General features: G+C 55.4%; 2 protein-coding genes across 2 annotated transcripts; both read right to left on the bottom strand.

Moving 5' to 3' along the window:
• Positions 1-354: 354 nt before the first annotated feature.
• On the bottom strand, positions 355-1,673 carry LOC148161859 (melanoma-associated antigen 4-like). Its single transcript, XM_088020531.1, is given in 3 exon segments — positions 355-467; positions 470-986; positions 1,626-1,673. Coding segments are annotated over 3 exon segments (678 nt in total).
• Positions 1,674-2,404: 731 nt separating this feature from the next.
• LOC148161858 (melanoma-associated antigen 8-like) lies at positions 2,405-11,923 on the bottom strand. Its single transcript, XM_088020530.1, is given in 5 exon segments — positions 2,405-2,684; positions 2,687-3,496; positions 3,731-3,805; positions 11,417-11,595; positions 11,829-11,923. Coding segments are annotated over 5 exon segments (1,317 nt in total). The 3' UTR covers positions 2,405-2,526.
• Between the last annotated feature and the right edge of the window lie 7,568 nt (positions 11,924-19,491).

Below are 19,491 nucleotides of genomic sequence, written 5' to 3'. Positions count from 1 at the left end.
CTCTTGAACTGGGTAAGTCCAAATGCTGTGGGGTGGATGTCACGCACACATTTACCTGCCGAAGCTGGTTAAAACTTCTACTCCAAGGAACAACATTTGAGAGCTTCCTCAAGAAACCCAAGCTCTGGATGTCAGAGTCATCGCAGAGAACAGGCCCCCAGAGATGCTGGCTCTTCACCCTGCTTTCTTCCCCCAACCCTCCCTGGCCCTGCCTTACTTAGAACTCCCGGGGCTCTCTCTTTTCACACACACACAGGGAAGAACCAAAATGTGGCCTCACTTCATGCCCAGCACCCCGCAGGAGAAGCTGCCGACCCCACCAAAGCCTGGAAAGGGCCTGGCCGCCACTGGGACTCAGGCCTCCTCTCCCTCATCTCTCACAGCTCCTTCAGACAGGGCCAGGGAGGAAGCCAGCTGCCCGCGCCTGACCTGGAGCACATACTCCAGCACTTGAACCTTGCTGGTTCAGCATGGGCCCTGGGACCCCACGGGAACTCGTAGCGGGCAGGGTCCCTGCCAGGCACCTGCCAGTACTCCAGGTACCCTTCCTGCACCCAGACTTTGGTGAGGAGCTCCCTGGGCTCCCCATAGATGATGTGCTCCTGACCGGCATACACCCCCATGACCCCCAGCGTTTCCCACACCTCCTCCTCGGGGACACGGTCGCCATGCAGGGGGCTCACCCCCAGGACCAAAACCAGGAGGCCGGTCTTGGGCATGCCATGCTCACCGCTCAGCATCCCATCACAGGTGAGACCCAGGACATTGGCCAGGATGTAGGAGTGGTCACTGCGCTCCACTTCCTTCACGTCCACGCCAAAGACCAGCCGCATGCACTCGGAGGCTTGGCCCAAGATCACTGGGAAGTCGTCCTGGTAATCTTTGCTGACAATCTCCAGCATCTCTGCCTGGCGGGTCAGCTGCTTGTTGGAGTATTTGTGGAGCAGGAACTCCACCAGGGCAGCCACTTTCACGTGGAGTTTGTCCTGGAGAGAGGGTTGCGTGACTTCCGGCTCCTCCCAGGTGCTCGAACCCTCCTTATTTAAGCTGCTGGGACCTCCTCTTCCCCAGCCCCCAACAGCTGTGCTTCCACCAGGCCCTGGGCCAGGCCTGGGTCTTCCTCCATTAGGTCCTGACCCCCGGTTTTTTAAAGCAGGCCCCCAGCCTCTGTCAGACCAGGATGCGGACGTCCTGACACACCGCCTGTGGACTTGGCACAAACAGGCCTCCCAGGGCGGACAGCAGGGGCAGGCTTCAGTGCGTTGTCCCTGTTCTGGAGTCCAGGTCCCTCCCTGAGCCCTCCCTCAGGGATCTCAGCATGAGCTGCAGCACCGCTGGTGATGCGGTCTCTGCTGTCTCCAGGCCTGTTCCCTCGGACCAAAGCCCTCCCTGCCCTGAGAGCCACGGGCAAAGACTGTGGACATCGCATCAGGCTACACAGTCCAGGGATTCCCCGAGATGGGTCCTTCAGGTCCCTTAGCCCTACCCTCTGTTCCCCATCTGGACTCCCTGGATGGCTGGTGCCCTCATCCCTGCTCCTGAGGGCCACTCCTCACAACAAGCGCTCAGTGTCTCTGGGACCCAGAGCAGAAGCCAGGACACGCCTCATGTCACCGTTGTCTCACCCAGAGGCCTCCCAGGACTGATTCTCTACTGGGTCCAGGGTCCTTCATTCCTCCCTCTGGTCCTCACCTTGACTCCTGACAGAACCTGGGCCCTCCTGCCCCCGTCCCCACACGTGTGTGCGCGTGCTTGCCTTTGGCATTTGCACAATGATGGTCGGGAAGGCATCAGAAGCAAGAACCAGCAAACTTCTCTCTCTTCAGCTTCTGACCCTCGTCTCTTGCTTCTTCCGTTCTTGCACCTTTCCAACCCATCCCTAGGCCAATGCCCTGTGATTTCAGTCCAGAGCCCAAGCAAGTAGGCAAGGTGTCCAGGCTGGTGTCCAGGGCATGAAGAAAAACTTTTTCTTAAAGGTATTTATTTATTTGAGAAAGAGAAAGCACACACAGGGGGAGAGAGAGAAGCAGAGTCTCCACTGAGCGGGGAGCCCCATGTGGGGTGTGATCCCAGGATCCTGAGATCCTGACCTGAGCCGATGGCAGACGCTTAACCAACAGAGGACCCAGGCACCCCAAGAACATGATAAAACTCTTAACTCTTGGACTGGGTAAGAACAAATGCTGCAGAGTGGGTGGTACTCACACAATCAGCCCCAGAACCGGCTGAAAACTTCTATGGCAAGGAACCCCACAGGAGAGCTTCCTCAAGGACACCAAGCTCTGGATGTGGGAGTCATCCCAGGAAACAACCCCCCCACCCGCAGGAGGCTCCTTGCCCTGCTTTGTTCTCCCAACCCTCCCTGGCCCTGCACTCCTTAAAATGCCCAGGGCTCTGTCTTCACGGGCACACAAAAACACACACACAGGGAAGAACCAGCAAGTGGCCTCACTTCATGCCCAGCACCCCGCAGGAGAGGCTGCCGAACCCAGCACAGCCTGGAAAGGGCCTGGCGGACCCCAGGGCTCAGGCCCCCTCTTCCTCATCTCTCACAGTCCCTTCAGACAGGGCCAGGGAGGAAGCCAGCTGCCCGCGCCTGACCTGGAGCAAATACTCCAGCATTTGCAACTTGCTGGTTTCGGCGTGGGCCCTGGAACCCCATGGGACCTCATAGCAGGAAGGTCACTGCCAGGCACCTGCCAGTATTCCACGTACCCTTCCTGCACCCAGACCTTGGTGAGGAGCTCCCTCGGCTCCCTGTAGATGACATGCTCCTGGCCGGCATACACCCCCATGACCCCTAGCATTTCCCACACCTCCTTCTCGGGGGCACAGTCGCCTTGCAGGAGACTCACCCCCAGGAGCACCACCAGGATGCCAGTCTTGGGCACTCCCTGCTCACCGCTCAGCATCCCATCATAGGTGAGGCCCAGGATGGAGACCAGAATGTAGGAGTGGTCGCTGGGGTCCACTTCCTTCACATCCATACCAAAGACCAGCTGCAAGCACTCGGAGGCGTGGCCCAAGATCACAAGGAAGGCATCCAGGGCATCCTGGCTGACGATCTCCAGCATCTCTGCCTGGCTGGTCGGCTCCTTGGTGTGATACTTGAGGAGCAGGAACTCCACCAGGTCGGCCAGCTTCCCCTGGATTATGTTTTGGAGCCCCGGCTGGGCTTCTTTGGGCTCCTCGCGGGGGCTGGCGCCCTCCTCACCAGAGCTGCTGGAGCCCTGGTCAGGCTGGCTGCAGGCAGTGGCTGCTTGGGCAGTGGGGGAGGGGCAGGCACTCAGAGAGCTCTGGGGACGACTCTGGAACCCAGCAGCAGACCCCTTCTCCGAGGGGACCAGAAAAGGGCAGAGCAGGAGCCCGATGGGGCGGTGGACTGGGAGGAGGCCAAGGTGGAGAAGGAGGAGGGGGTGCGGGGGACCTTCTCCTCCCCAGCCCCCAACAGCTGTGCCTCCACCAGGCCCTGGGCCGGGCCTGGGTCTTCCTCCAGCTTCCAGAGCTCACTCCTCTGACCCAGGGGCATGGTGTTTGTGTCGGGCTGAACCTGAAGAAAGAGGTGGGATGGCTCCTCAGGGTGCAGCCCAGGCAGCAGAGGCCTGAAGTCCCGGAGCTGACAGTGCGCTGCGTCGGACTTGGGTGCTGAGGGGTCCCCTCTGGGGTGGGACGGGCGAGCCCCTGGCTCCATGCTCAGAGCAAGTACCTCACCTTGACCACTGGCACTCACCTGCACCTCCCCTGCTCTGGGACCTTAGAGGCTCCTGCCTCAGACCTAGGCCTTGACTCTGAATACTGGAAGCCCCTGGAGGAGAAAAGGAGGAGTCACTTCGGGGTGCAGACACAGAGCACGGCCCACGGCCCCCAGTGGGGCAGGAGGGCTGGGGCGCACTCTGTGAGGTCCCCATCCGTCCAAGCTGGCTGGTCCCCTCCTTGGCCCCTCAGGGGACTGCTATTTCCCCTGGCAGGGCCTGGGGCCACAGGGTCACAGCAAGACCACAAGCGAGGGGGGCCCACCTCTGCCCACGCCTGCCAGAGGTCTAAGGGCTCATTTCGGGATCCCAGGGACGGCCAAGCTCGGGTGCCATCTGTGCTGGGATGGGCGCACCTCTCTGTCTATACCTTGACCCCACGGAAGGTCTGGGAAAACTCCCTGTGTTGACCGGAGGCCACCCTCCTGGTGCCAAGGCCTCATCTCTGGGAGACGCCAGAAGGAAAAGTCAGTTGAAATAACTTGGCCCACCGATCGCCCGTCTCCCCAGGGCTGGCAGCAGCGGCAGGGAATGCCTGAGCCCTAAGGATCCTGCTGTGGGAGGCAGCCCCTCAATTCTCATCTGCCCCCCACCATCAGGGCCAGACCCAGAGCCAGGGCACCTGCCTCCTCTGCTACCCGAGTCCAGACCCTCAGGCCCAGGCCCTCTCCATCCTGAGAGGAAGGATCTGGGGAGGAGGAGGGACTCAGCCTGACAGGCCCCACCCAGGGTTCCCAGGGCCTCCAGGTAGGGGCTGCACAGACTTCTGGGCCATCCTTCCTGGTCCCGAGGGGTGGTGGGGAGTCACTCACTCCTCCCTCGGGTGTCCCCACACTGATTTTTGGCAGGAGCAGGGACTCCTGTGTGTCTCCCAGGTGCGCTTCCCCAGATGACCTGACCCCGACTTCTCCCAGCATGGTCCTCACCTCCCTGAGAGCTCCGAGAAAAGGGGGAGGAGCCAGCACGTCCTCATCCAGGGCCACGTCTTCATCTCCCCCCTCAGCCCCCGGCAAGATCCCAAAGGGCTGGTAGTAGGGACAGGCCCCTCTGTCCTGGGGTGGGGATGCCCTCAGGCCCCCAGGACGCTAATCTTCTTTCTTCCTGCCAGGGCCTGCCCTTCTTCCAGGTCCCCAACGTGAGACAGAAGCCATGTGCTCCTCAGACCAAGACCTCAGCTCCCCGAGGACTCCCGCCTTCTGGCCCATGAGACAAGTGAGCATGCGTGCCAGTTGGGCCCCCGCTGACCGATCCTCCCTGGATCGGGCACGGCCAGACTCCGGTGCCCTGGCTTCTTTGCTGAGATGGGGTGGAGGGGGTACGGCCAGTCCTCCCCTAGGGTCCTCACCCTGACTCCCAACCGGACCCGTGCCCCGCCCCCCCCGACCCCGCACTCCACCCTCACACACACACAGGCCCGCCCCACCCCAGGCCCGCTCCTTCTCACCACAGGCCCTCAGGCTCTAACAGCCAGATGTGGACCCCCGGACAGGAGGCATGGGCTCCTTCTCCACAAGGGTCCTCCTCCATGGCCTGTCCGTACTGCGGCCCAGTGAGTTCTCCCTCTGGTCCTCCCCTTCCATCCTGGCAGGACCGGCTCAGCCTGGGCGGCCCTGAAGCCTGCTCCTTCCACCCAGACCCCAGGCTCTAGGAGACGTGGCTGGGAAGTCAGGACACGCCCTAGGTGACCATCTGGCCCTGGGGCCTCCCGGGACCGAAACTGTTCTCTGTCCCCAATCCCGCAGTCCTCCTTCCGGTCCTCGTATTTTCACCCAGCAACACGTGGGCCACCGCCCCCCACCCGCATACTCGAGGCAGTGCTCCATCCAAACGGCCAGGGGTTCTCGGAGGCCCTGAGGCCAAAGTGGCCATGCACCGTGTGGTCTCTTCCATCCCAGGAGTCTCCCATGGCTGAATCAGGGCCGCGGTCCTGCGGGCTCCCTGGGGAGTCCCTTGGGGGTCCTTGCTTCGAGCCCTGGCAGGTCCTAGGCCACTCTGGCTGCTGTCCCCAAGCTGGTCTGCCATCACCAAGGCCCTCCCTGCCCTGAGCCCACCGGGGTAAGTCTGTGGCCAACACGTGCAGCCACGAAGCCCAGGGCTTCCCAAGGCTGAGATGAGGCGTCCGGGTCTCTCGGGCCTTCTTCTGATCTCCACCAGGACTCCCTGGGTGCCTATGCCTCTGCCTGTCCCTACTGCCTGTGGATCGGCTCCTGGGCACCGGGGCATCCCGTGTCTGGGACACCCGGATGGGCGAGTGGGGGACACACAAGCGCACGCACGAACACAATCGGGGTGTCCCCGTCCTCCACTCGGGCCTCTAGGGACTGACTCTGGGGTGGGGTCCAGGGTCTCTCAGTCCTTCCTCTGCAACTTCAGCGTAAACCCAACAGGACCTGGGCCTGCCCCTCTGCCCCCCTGAGCGAGGCCCTGCTCCTTCGATCCACCAAGGACCCCAGGTTCTCGGGAGACCCAGATGCAGAAGTCTGCTGCACTGGCCACGTGTCCCCATCCCACCCAGGGGGGGCTCCCTAGACTGACATCATGGGTGGGCTTCTGCGGGGCTCCCCTCTGTCCTCCCTCAGGGTTTAACCCTGGCCTCCCCAAGCCACCCCCACCACGGGGTGACCAGGGCCCTCCCCTCTGCCCACCTGAGCATCTGCTCCTTTCATCAGGCCCTCACCTCAGTCTCTCTGAGACACGGACTCAGAAGTCCAGACTCACCACGTGTTCCAATCAGCCCCCCTCCCCCCAATGGACCTTCCCTGACTGACGCTGTGCTGGGGTCCAGGGTCCTTCACTCCTCCCTCTGCATCCTCACCATAAAGTCCAGCAGGACCTGAGGCCTCCCCTCTGCCCAACGAGGGAGGCCCTTCTCCTTCTGCCAAGGCATCCAGGGTCTTTGAGACCTGGATGCGGAAGTCAGGACTCACCACGTGTTCCCATCACCACCCCCCCCTCCGCCACCACGGACCTTTCCAGACTGAGGCTGGGCGGGGGTCCAGGGTCCCTCAGTCCTCTGTCTGCATCCTCAGCGTGAAGCCCAGCAGGACCAGGGCCCACCCCTCTGCCCACCCAAGGGAGATCCAGCAATTGCACTACTGGGTATTTAGCACAAAGATAGAAATGTAGGGATCCGAAGGGATGTGCACCCCAATGTTTATAGCAGCAATGTCCACAATAGCCAAACTGCGGAAAGAGCCAAGATGCCCATCGACAGATGAATGGATAAAGAAGTTGTGGTATATATACACAATGGAATATTATGCAGCCATCAAAAGGAATGCGATCTTGCCTTTTGCAATGACGTGGATGGAACTGGAGGGTGTTATGCTGAGTGAAATAAGTCAATCAGAGAAAGACATGTATCATATGACCTCACTGATATGAGGAATTCTTAATCTCAGGATACTGAGGGTTGCTGGAGTGGGGGTGGTGGGGGCGATGGGGTGGCTGGGTGATAGACATTCCATAGGGTATGTGCTATGGTGAGTGCCGTGAATTGTGCAAGACTGTTGAATCACAGATCTGTACTTCTAAAACAAATAATGCAATATAAGTTAAGAAAAAATAAAAAGAAGAAGATAGCAGGAGGGGAAGAATGAAAGGGGGGAAATCGGAGGGGGAGACCAAGCATGAGAGAGGGTGTACTCCGAAAAACAAACTGAGGGTTCTGGAGGGGAGGGGGGTGGGGGGATGGGTAGCCTGGTGATGGCTATTAAAGAGGGCACGTTCTGCGTGGAGCACTGGGTGTTATGCACAAACAGTGAATCATGGAACACTGCATTAAAAACTAATGATATAATGTATGGTGATTAACATAACAATAAAAAATTTTAAAAAACAAAACAAAAACAGCTCCTGGATTCATTAATTTGGTCTTCTTGGGTTTTGTTTTATAGTTTAAATTTCATTTGTTTTTGATTAATCTTTATTTTTTTTCTTTCTACTGGCTTGGTTTTTGTTTTTGTTTAAGTATAATGTTATGTTTTTTATTTGATATTTGTCTTGCTCTGTGATGTATTCCTGTATAGTTATAATGTCTCCTCTTAGAATAGTTTTGCTGCATTCCAAAGATTTTGGATCATTGTAGTTTATTTTCATTTTTCTCCATATATTTTTTGATTTCCTTTTTTAGTTCTTGTTTCATCTATTCAATATTTGGTAGAATGTTATTTAGCCTCCATGTGTTTGTGCTCTTTCCATCTTTTTTTCTTGCAATTGCTTCCTAGTTTCATACTATTGTGGTAAGAAAAATGCATGATACAATTTCAATCTTTTTTAATTTGAGACTTTTTTGTGGCCTAACATAGGATCTTTTGGAGAATGCCTCATGTACTGGAAAAGATTGTGTATTCCAATATTTTTTAAATGAAATGTTCTGAATATATCCGGTAGGTCCATCTGGTACATCGTGTTATTCAAAGTCATTGTTTCCTTGTTGATTTTCTAGCTAGATAATCTATCCATTGATGTGAGTGAGGTCTTGAAGTCCTCTATTGTATTACTGTGATTACCTTCCTTTATGGCTCTTAAGAGTTGCTTTGTGTATTTCAGTGCTCCTATATTGTGTGCATAAACATATTGTTTTAAGTTTTCTTGTATCTTTCAGCACTTTTAATGTGACATGCCACACCTCTCTGGCCTGCAAAGTTTCTAAGAAATTTATTGATAGTTTTATGTCATTTCCCTTATATGTAAGTTTTCTTTTCTAGTGCTTTTTAAAATAATTCTCACTTTATCAATACTTTTTGCCATGAGGTGTCTTTGTTTGCACCTCCTTGCTTTGATTTTTTGGGGGGAGGGTTTCTTTGTGCCTCCTGGATCTGGATACCTCTTTCCTTCCCCAAATTAATGAAATTCTCAGCTATTATTTCTTCAAATAAATTTTCTGCCCCTCTTTCTCTCTCTCCTTCAGGATTCTTTATAAAGTGAATGTTATTAATCTTGATGATACGCTGAGTTCCCTTCACCTTGTCACATACTTTATTATTATTTTCTTTCTTTTTTGCTGTTCATCTTTGTTGTTTTCCATTAATCCTCCTTTAGCTCCCTGATCCATTCCTCTGCCTCATCTTATATGCTATTGCTTCCCTCTACTGTATTTTATTTCAGTACTGAGTTCTTTATCTAAGTCTGGGTCTCTTTTCAATATGTTCTGTCTTTGTCTCACTGAGAGCCTACAGTCTTTTCTCAAATCCCATGAATATCTTACAGCCATTACTTTGAATTTATAACAGTCATATTGATTATTTCTGTTCATTTAGCAATTTGATGCAGTTTTGCCCTTGTTCTTTTGGGACATATTCCTCCACCTCATTATTATGTGTAACCCTCTGTGCTTGTTTCCTATGTATTTGGAAAATAAGCTACATTTCTTGACCTTAACAGTCATGGCTTTTTGAAGAAGAGGTCCTGTGTTGTCCAGCAGCACAATGCCCCGGTTCACCAGAACCAGGTACTCTAAGGAGGGTCTCTATGTGGATTGTGTGCACTTTACTATCATGACTGACTAGAGTTTCCTTCAGTCCATTTGGCTGCAATTGACAACTGTGCTTGTTACACCAAGAAGGTTTTTGATCCTGTGCTGTGAAGGGACCAGCCTGCTCCAACATGTGCTAGAAGTTGGAAGTTGACAGCAGTCAGGAAAATGCCTGCCTTAAGCTCATGTGCAGGGGCTACTTGAAGGATGATATCCTTGCCGTGTGCCTTGAGGCTCCCAAAGTGGGCAGTAATAGCAGTCATACCTGCTATGGCTGCCCTTGCCCCAATTTTTAATTCTATCTCATTATGATAAGGAAAGCTAGTTTGTATGACTTTACCCTTCTTAAAATGTTAATAAATGTTTATTGTTCTTATATAAGGTCTATCTTGGAAAATGTTCCATGTTCCCCTAGAAATCATGCCAAAATTTCTATATATATTTAATATCTCTGGGTTTTGGTATACATATATTTATAATTGTGAAGTGTCATTATTGTTATGTGTCCTTTTCCTTTCTTACAGTTTCATGTTTGTGTGAATTTAGTATAAGTGCCACTGATCTCAATCGGTTACTACTTCAGCACAGTCTATTTTTTTTTTATTGTTTCATTAACAATCTATCAACGTCTGTCCTTAGAACTAAGGAGAGTATCCTGTAGGCAGCATAGTTATTTTCTCTTTTTAAATCCATTCCATTCTGTCAATCTGTATCTTTTGAATGGGACATTTAATAGGATTACTGGTGGGAAAATAACTCAATGCCTTTTTGTTAAGTGTTTTCTTGTTATAGCTATTGCTGTCCCTCATTACCTTTTTTAATGCCTTCATTTTGTTTTTTAATAATGGGATGCTTTTATTTACCTCCTATTTCCTTTTGTCTGTAGTTTATTGATACTTTATTTGTCATTACCATAGTGTATTTGTTTGCTGGGGCTGCCATATCAAGTATCGCAACCTGGGTTGTAATTAATAATAGTTAATTTTCTCACTTTTCTGGAGGCTACAAGATGGACGTCAAGGGGTTGGCAGAGTTGAATTTTGTTGGGAACCCTTTCCTTGGCTTGTAGACATCCATCTTCTCTGTCTTTACACGGCTGTAACTCTAAAAGTGTCAGTATCTTAAACTCCACTTATATGAAATCACGTATATTGGATGAAGGTGACCCATACGATCCATGTTGACTTAATTGCCTATTGGAAGTACTATTTCCAAATACAGACACTATAAAATAATGGAGGTTAGGATTTCAACATATGAATTAAGAGGGGACCCAATTCGGTCCACAACACATGTGGATTACAAAAAAATGATTTCTACAATACATTACGTTACTGATATCATAGATGAGATTTTTGTATGTGTGGGCCCATTAATATGTATTTATAATAATTTTCAGGTTTCTCATCCCCAATGTGACTGGGTAAAAAGTCCATGTGGTCACCTGTGGAAAGCTGAAAGCCCTAACCTACTCGTCAAACCCTTGCTGACCACTGCTGGCCTGCCAAGAACCCTGTCCCCTCTCTCCAGAGAAAACGAAGTCACTCGGATTGGGGGGGGTGGATTCTCGCATTGTGACCAGCGAGGGTGTGAAGCTGAGGTTCACTGAGGTCTAGAGGGCTGGGTTCTGGGGTCTCAGAGCTCAGAGAGCACGTGACATGTCCCTTCTACTCACAGATGGGGAAATGGATGTCCAGAGAGGGGAGGAGTTGGCCCGCAACCGCAAAACCCCATCTCGAGCTCTTCTCCAAGTGCCATTTCAGGGGACAATCCCCCATTTCCAGAAGGTAGCAACTGGGGCTCCAGGCCCCAGATAGAGCCACAGCCCATACCCCATTCAAAAAACGTCCAGGTTCTCCTGGGGCTGCATGCACCCTTCCACCCAGCGACCACACGAGCCATTAGTGGTGAGGTTGTGGACAGGGGACTCGGCTGCCAGTTTCTCCCGCTCTAAAAGGGGACAGTGTCCCGCATTCTGGTGGACATTACCACTAGGCACCACATATGTCCCCTGCACTTCAGAGACCACTGAGGAAATGACCTGCAGTGTCCCTACCCCTGTGAGAGCCCGTCCCATACTCACCTTTCTCTTTCAAGAATCCCCAGCCAGCCACCCAGCAGGCCTAGGGAACTCAAGGTGGGCCTGCGCTAAATTGGGGCAGGCAGCCCCTTCCGATGAATTGCCCACAGGGAACGGGAGGGGTGATCTTCATGAGAGCGATGTCATTGTGCTCTAAACTGGGGATGTATTTCTCATGAATGATGATTTTCTCGACATCTCTCTCCTGTTGAGGCAGCTTCACTGGCTTTTCATTCCCATACACAATTTCCCTTGTTCCAAAAATCAGTCTCCAGTCATATACTTTTCTGTGGGCACAGAGGCAAGCCAGGTCATCCTCAGAAAGGACGCACTTGACAGAAATCTCTGGTGACCATGATCCTCAGAGCCCTCCTCAGCAAGGGCCTGGGACCACCCACTCATGGTCTGGTTGCCACAAAGCCCAGAGCCCCGGGGAGACTGCGCACAGAGAGCCCTGGAGAATGTCCCTTTCTGGGAAGAGCCTTTCTGAAGACCCCCCTCCACGTGCTCCCACACGTACTTTTTGGAGAGGAAGCAGTGGGCAGCCGTAAGCAGCCAATGGGAGTTCAGCAAGGTGCCTCCGCACGCATGGTACATTCGGTTATTATGGGACATGATTACCTGGAGGCTGACCATCCAGGGCCAGGCCCCGATTGTTGCATCCTGCCCTCTGACGATACGGCCACTTCCCAGTGGGTTCTGCCTGAACCATAACCCACAGGGGGCACTGGGGAGAGACCAGGGGCACAGTTCAAACCAAGAATAGGCACAGCCTGTACTCGCAGCTGCACGATGGGGGAATCAGGGCTAGGGGGCTGGGCAAAATGGGGCAACCAGGAGTGTGGAGGGTCTGAGGGGGAGCTGCTGAGGAGAGGCACTGTCAGTGCGGTAGGGAAGCCAGAAGCTGCAGACTTCGGAACTGGTTTTGAGGAGTATGAGTTCTGGGGTCTTGTGGGTGAAGCCCCAAGGCGAGGAAAGAAGGCGCCATAGGAAGCAAGACGGATGATAAGGGCCCTAGAAATATGGGAGATCCCGAGGCAGGGGGGAGGCTAGAGGAGGTGAGAGAGAGGTGTAATGGCTTGAGGTCTTTAGAGCCAATTCTGGGTGGGAGACTCAGGAAACAGCCACAGGGGTCTTGGGGCTGCAGTGTGGGGTTGGATGGTGGCAGGAGGAGGGAGAGTAGCCAAGGCAGGTCCAGTGATCCCAGGTGTGGGGAGCAGCGGCGTCCTGGGGTGGAAGTTCTGGGAACTGGGGAGAGGCCACAAGAGTTTGGGGGTAACTTGGGGTCTGTCAGAGTCTAAGGTGGAGGCCCAACCCTAGAAGAATGCCATGACAACACCCTGGGGTCTTTGGGGTCAGCCACAGGAGGAGCACCTCACTATCCGTGGGAAGAAAGGGGTTTCTAAAAATTGGGACTTGATGTACATGAGGCAGTGAGGTCAGTCTCTAGGTGAGGGAAGGACCCCAGCGTCTGTGCTACGGGAGGCATAGGAGCCCGGGGACAGCCCTGGGGTCTCTCGGCTGATGAAGCTGGGAGAAAGGATGGTCTGAGTTGGGGATGTGGGTCACACCCGTGAGACCCAGGGGACTACTAAGGCCCAAGCTTGGCCTCCTTCCTAGTCCTGGACAGAGGGAGTCTGGGTGGGGCTTGCTATTCAGAAGACACCCTTTCCACCCCCGGACGTGTCCCTGACACATACTCACACGTGGCGTTATCTTTGGCAACCACAGACACTGCCAAGGCCAGCAGAACAGCAGTTGGCAGCATCTCTACCATACTCCTGCCCCAGCCTGGCCTGGAAGCCCAGTGACCTCACACAGCTCTGTGGCCTCCTGACCAATCAGCATGGCTACATCCCCCCTCCCCCACCCCAATAGTCAGGCCAGGCAGGAGCCCTTTAGCTTAACCGGTCCAGGCTGAAACAAGATGCCAGCTTTCTGTACAGGCTCCTCTGCACCCCTCGGGTGATGGGGGCTCATGTGTAGCCCCCTCCCTCTGTCCCAAGGCCAGGATCTTCATTCCCAGTTACCCTTTGAAGGCTCCGTATCATCTGAGGATCCAGTTTTGTGCAGTGTCAGGGTCTGCCCCTCATGCAAGCTGCAACCACAGTTCCTGTTACAAATCATGGGTTGAGGGACAGTTCTGTCCCTCTGTGTCAAGATGATGCAGCATGTCAAGGTCACAGGGTGTTGGGATCACCAGATTAATCGATCCTTGACCCTGTGTAGGGCAAATTGTCTTTCCCTCTTCCAAGTACATACTATCAGCACATTTTTCAAAGAGCCACTTTGAATTTCTCTAATTTAGGACTACAAAGCCCACCTTTCTATTCACTGCTGAGTATCACAGGGTCAGGTGTTTCCTACCTGAGTGTCTCCAGGTCTCCTCTCTGGGACCTACATGCAGGAAGATGTGTCTCCTATACCTGAGGGTCAGGAATTCTCACCACAATAACCTGAATATCCTGAGGTTTCATTTTTCTGATTGTCAGGAGACGGCATCTCACCGATGGGAGGATGACAAATGCTCACCTCACATACCTGCATGTGAAGAAGTTTCACCTTCCTGTAGGAGTGTGAGGAGGTCACACCTCCACCTGCATGAAGGGCAGTGTGCCCTCCTCTCCCTGAGTGTAAGTTCTCCACCAGACCATCTGAGCATCAACAGGTTGTGCCTCGCCTACCTGTGTGTCAGGACACCTCATAGCTTCTTCCTGAGTGTTATGAGTTTTCAGATTGTCAAATGAGCTTTATTCTCCTACTAACTTTCTAACTGAATGTCACACTTTCTCAGCTGACATAACTTTCAGGAGGTCACATGCCCTTCAACTGAATATCCAGTAGGTCTTATATATCTTTACTGGAGTATCAGGAGCCATCATCTCCTAATGCTAACCCTAACCCCTACCCCTAACCCTAGCCCTAACCCTAACCCTCACCCCTCACCCTCACCCTCACCATAAACCCTAAACCTAAACCTAAAACTCACCCTCACCCTCAACCTAACCCTAACCCTCACCCTAACCCAGGGCTAGTCAGCAGAGAATCTGGAAGGCCAGCCCTCCAGAGCCCCTGCTAGACCAGCCAGAGACTCCTTGAGCCCAGAGCGAGCCCTCCCCTGCCTGCCCAGCCACGCACCTGCCCCTGAGCTTCATGATGGCCTGTTCTTGACCGTGAAGGTGAGCTGGCCGACTAGGAGGGGAGTCCAGCTGGTGGGACAGTCTGTAGCTACAGGACAGAGTGACACCTCTGAGCTAGCAGGGGCCACACTCTGGTCTCCCTCCCGGAGCCTGACCAGGAGCTGGAATCTCGGTGCCCGAGGGGCCAGCACACAACAGGGTCTGCACTGACCAGGGATCCATGGCCCCCAGGGAGAGCCCACTCTGCCCTCTCCCCGCTCCTGCCTGGCCTCACCTCTCCTCACTGTGGGGCTGCAGGACCCGGAACCAGGCCCCATAGGGACGGCTCGGTTCCAGCTTGTAATGATTTCAATGTCTAAAAAGGGCTGAAATCCCTGAATGCCCATGGGGTCCCTCATTACAGTAACGACCCCCTTCCCACTCGGGCATCCTGCTGGCAGGCCCCTCCTCCCCGGCCTCCTTCCTGCCCCTCTGACTCCAGCCGGGGCTGCCGCCAGGGACAGGCTGAACCTCTGTCCCGGCTCCTGCCAGGAAGACAAGGCAGAAGGAGGAGAGGAGAAGGGGAAGGGGCGGACTGATCTTCTCCCTGTCCTGAGTCGGCCTCCACTGATGCCTCCAGGTCCTCTGGCCCAGCCCTGCACTTAGCTGGACCCTGAGAGGGAGTCTGCATTCCAGGGCAGCTGGGTGGGAGGGGTATTCAATGACCTGTGCATCCCCAGATGTCCTACCCACCTGGCCTTGCACCCTAAGGCCTGCTGCCCAGGGTGGGTGTGATTGCGGGGCCCAGTGGACTTTGGGGCCACAGAGCAGTTGGCTGTGGTGAGGGAATGTGTGGGACCGGTCAGGTGCAGAGCCATGGGGCTCATGTACATGCGCTGCAGGGCTGGTTCACCGTACAGGTGCTGCGTGCAGGTCTCCTTTGCACACCTGGCCATGACACACCTGGCTGGCCCTCTCGGTGGGGAGGCCTGGGTGCCTGGTGCACCTGTCCCCCACCTACCCCTGGAGGAGCGGCCACGTTCAAGCATTTCCATGTCCAACCCTCAGGGACAGTTGGGAACCTGGGTCAAGAGAGGCAGGGACTGACCCAGGACAACTGAGGGGTGCAGAGCCCAAGGAGCAGGGCTGCTCTCCAGTCCTAGGCCAGCCCCAACCCTCCCATGAGGGTCGCTTTGGGGGTGAGACCCCCTCAGATCCTTGGGGATAGCTTCCCACCCCGTCCCATGTGGGGACATGACCTTGGCATCCCCAGGCATGTAGAGGCATGTGCACCTGCAAACCCACCCACACGCACCACTCTGACTGCCCAGCTGGGGGTCAGAAGGGGAGGACACCCTGGGAGCGAGGTGGGGACAAGGGGAAAGAAGAAAGAGGTTGGAGACAGCTGGGCCATGGGGCAGGGCATCAGGACTCCCGGCAAGGACCCGGATCCAGAGCATGGGGAGGGGAGACAGGCCAGGCTGATGGTCAGGGGTCCCCAAGGGGCCCAGGGGGTTGCCAGGGCACTGGGAAAAGACAGGGTCTGGGTTCCGGTGTCCACCACCACCCTGGGCACTTGGGAGTAGGAAGAGATACCCACCCCCAAGTCCGGAGGGCTATAGCCCAAAAGGCCTCAGCTTCCTCTGCTGTCACTTGGGCTGCAGAGATGCAGTGTCCCAAGGGTCCCACGGGCTTGTAGAAGAGCCTGTTGGCCTTGGATCTCCATCCCTGACCCCCTGTGATCCCAGTCTGGGGAAAATGTTTTCTAACCCCTCGAGGTCCTTCTCAGCAGAGGACAGACTCGGGGCTTGGGGGGCTGAGGACCTGGCTACGCAGAACGTGGCAGAGCCCTGGGCCACCAGTCTGGAGACCAAGGTCAGGGCCCTCCTTGTTGCAGCCTCAGGGTCCCCATGTGGAAGAGAATCCAGAATCACTGCTCCGGTCAGGGTGAGGAGGCCTTAGGGAGGAATGGATCACCAGGACCGGAGAGGGAAACGGGGACAAGGGAGGCTTCTGAGGTTTCTCACATCGCCCATGGAACCCACAGATCCTGCTCCTGGGAGAGACAAAGACACAGAGACAGAGAAGGAGACAGGGAATGAACACAGGACAGAGGGAACCAGGAGAAGTCATAGACTTTCCTCCACCAGCTTGGAAATGACATTCAGGCATTTTGTGCCATTCCTTTCCTGAGAGGGCCATCACACAGGCCATCCACCCTGGACGGGAGGGGATTCCACAGGGATGTATGACCAGGATTCAGGGGTATTAGGGGCCACTGTGGGGACTGCCCAGCACACGGGCACAGACGAGGCCCTGGGACCTGAGCCTAACCTTAATGGGAGCCCCTGGAAATCTGCGTCACCAGGTGACAAGGTCAGAATCAGTACATTACTACCTTCACACGGGGGCTGTGACATAGGCAGGAGGGGGGTGGCTTTGCCTGGACCCCAGAGCAGAGCCAGGCCCCTCTGAGCTGTGTTCCATGCCAAGCCCAGCTCCTGGATCATCCTTGCATTGCCACATGTGCACCAGCCTCCTGTGATAGTAGGTATGGAACATGTGTAGAGGTCCTACCCCTGATGGCGAACCTAGAAGTAGAAGCCAGAATACCCCGATGTGCAGATGGGGAGCCTGGGGAGGCCCTGAGAGGCACAGGGTCTGTCCAAGGTCATAACCCGTGGGCACACGCAGGAGCCAGGTCTGAATCCAGCTCTGTGCCCTCACAGCTGGGACACTGGCTGCACCCAGGCCTCCAGGGGGCTGTGGGTGGGCTGTGAGGGTGTCACTGTATGGATGGGGCATGGGGGGAGGGTGAGCATTCCGCAGCGGGGGAGGGGGGCCCTCGGGGGGCTCCTGTGTGAGGAGAAATTTGGGTAAGGGGACCCCAGGCAGTGGTGACCTCACTTCCCTGACAACAGAGCCCAACAGAATTTGGAACCCCAGTAACCAGGCACCCACATTCCACAGGCAGCCCCCTGTCCAGCTCATTTCGTTGGAAATCCTCAAACCAAGACGCTCACATGCTGCTTTCTGAGGTCCGGAGGCTGTAGGCAGAAGAAAGCGTGCCCTGCATACGCTGTCCTCCGCTGGGGATTTCATGTCAGGGCTCCCCACCACCTCTGGCCATTTGGCCAGAAGGACAGAGGTGACACCAGGAGGCCCAAGGCCAGCCACCCAGCCCCACTCGCTCTGATGACCTGTGTAGACCCAGGTGCCCTCCCTCTGTGTGTGTGTGTGTGTGTGTGTGTGTGTGTGTCTGTGTGTGAGTGTGTGTGTGTGTGTGTGCACGTATGTGGATGGGGGTGTGTGTCTGTGCGTGTTTGTGTGTCTGTGTGTGAGTGTGTGCGCCTGTGTGTGAGTTTGTGTGTAAAGGGGGGTCATGGGTGTGGGGCTACCCCGAGCAAGAGCAGGCTGATGAGGGGTCAGATACCCGGTGGGCACTTCATGTTCAAGGTCAAGGCTGGCTGTGTGGGATGGGGTGTGTGGGCGCTGACCCTTCTGCCCGAGGTTTATCCCGATAGCCCTGCAGGGATGGGTCACTGCATCCCGGGTGCAGGGCTGTGCGCGCACAGGTGTGTGTCTGATCTGGGAGCAGCAGGGGACTGGGCAGGAGGACAGTGCGGATGGCCGGGCAGGGCTGTGACGCCTCGGGGCCGGCTACCGGTCCCTGTCTTTGCAGAAGGCCATGGAGGACATGGAGAGGCAGCTGGCGGACATGCCCTCCTCCTTGACAGAGTGACAGAGGGGTTGACCCCACAGGCATCCCAAGAATGGTGCTGGGGAATTGCCAGGCAAGACCTCCGACACCACATGGACCACTGTCCCAGGTGGTTGTTCACCGGACAGTGGTCCAGGAGCAGGAGCCCACGGAGGCCGAGGCCGAGGGTGAGAAGCCTGGGGCTGGGTGTTTGTGGTGTGTGGGGACGGGTTGGTGCTGGCCCCACAGGGAGGAGCCACCAGAGGCTGGTGTGGGGCCAGGAGCAACGACTGGGCACAGAGCACACAGCGGGTGGACTGCAGTTGGGGAGATGTCCCCGTGAGGGGTCCTTCCCGGCTGTGGCTTCTCTGGGAGACCCTGGGCTGGGCTCTGTCTCTGCAAAAGCCCAAAGAGAGTAAGCACGTGGGTGAGCTTAACTCCTCTCACAGCTGCTCCACCACCTGAGGAGCTAGAGCCCGATCTGGAGGGAGGGCTGGTGCCTGCAGTGACTTCAGGAGGAGACCAGGAGCCGGCAGGTGACCCGGCACCTGCCCACGGAGAGCCTGGCGCTGTCCAGGAAGAACTGGCACCTGATCCTGCCCCAGCCCCTGCCCCTGCTACAGTTCCTGCCACTCCCCCTTCCCCCACCCTAGCCCCTGCCCCTGCCTCGGACCTAGATCCTGACCTGGCTCCTGCCCCTTCCCTTACCCCTGCCTCTGCCCCTGCCCCAGCCCCTGCCCCTGCCTGTGCTCTTGTTCCTGCCCCTGCCCCTGTTCCTGCTCCTGCCCCTGCCAGAGCCACTGTCCCTGACCCAGATCCTACCCTTGCTCCTGCCCCTGTCCGTACTCCTGCCAGAGCCACTGCCCCTTCCCCTGCCCCTGCCAGTGGTCCTGTTCCTCCCCCTGACCCAGATCCTGTCCCTGCTCCTGCCCCTATACTAACCCCTGCCCCTACTCCTGCTCCTGCAGGGCTCACACAGCCACATCCAGAGCCCACAGCCCTGCAGGGAGAGCTCCTCGTACAATCACCCTTAGTTCCATCCCTGGAACACGAGACCCCGCCCGATTGTTTCATCCCCTCCCCCTATGTTCTTTCTCTCTGGTACATATTAACTGTTATTTTATCCTTCCATGTCCTATATACTGTTTATTATTTGTTTTAAATAAAATTACTTGTTTTCAATTGAACACGTCATAAGCATTAAGTACATGCCCAACGCTGTGCCACCACAGCCCAGAACATTGCCGCAGAATATCTCATTCCCCAAAGGAGTCCCCGAACCAGAAGCCCTCCCTGCCCATTTCTCCTGCAGCCCAGACCCCGGTGACCCCTAAGCTGCTTTCTCTCTCTGTTCCTTTACCTAT

Source organism: Eumetopias jubatus, unplaced genomic scaffold (genome assembly GCF_037043125.1).
Source record: "Eumetopias jubatus isolate StellerSeaLion01/CBP00866 unplaced genomic scaffold, mEumJub1_p1.0 scaffold_52, whole genome shotgun sequence".
NCBI classification, from domain to species: Eukaryota; Metazoa; Chordata; class Mammalia; order Carnivora; family Otariidae; genus Eumetopias; species Eumetopias jubatus.
Note: the sequence above shows the minus strand (reverse complement) of the source record. Positions and strands in the feature narration are given on the sequence as shown.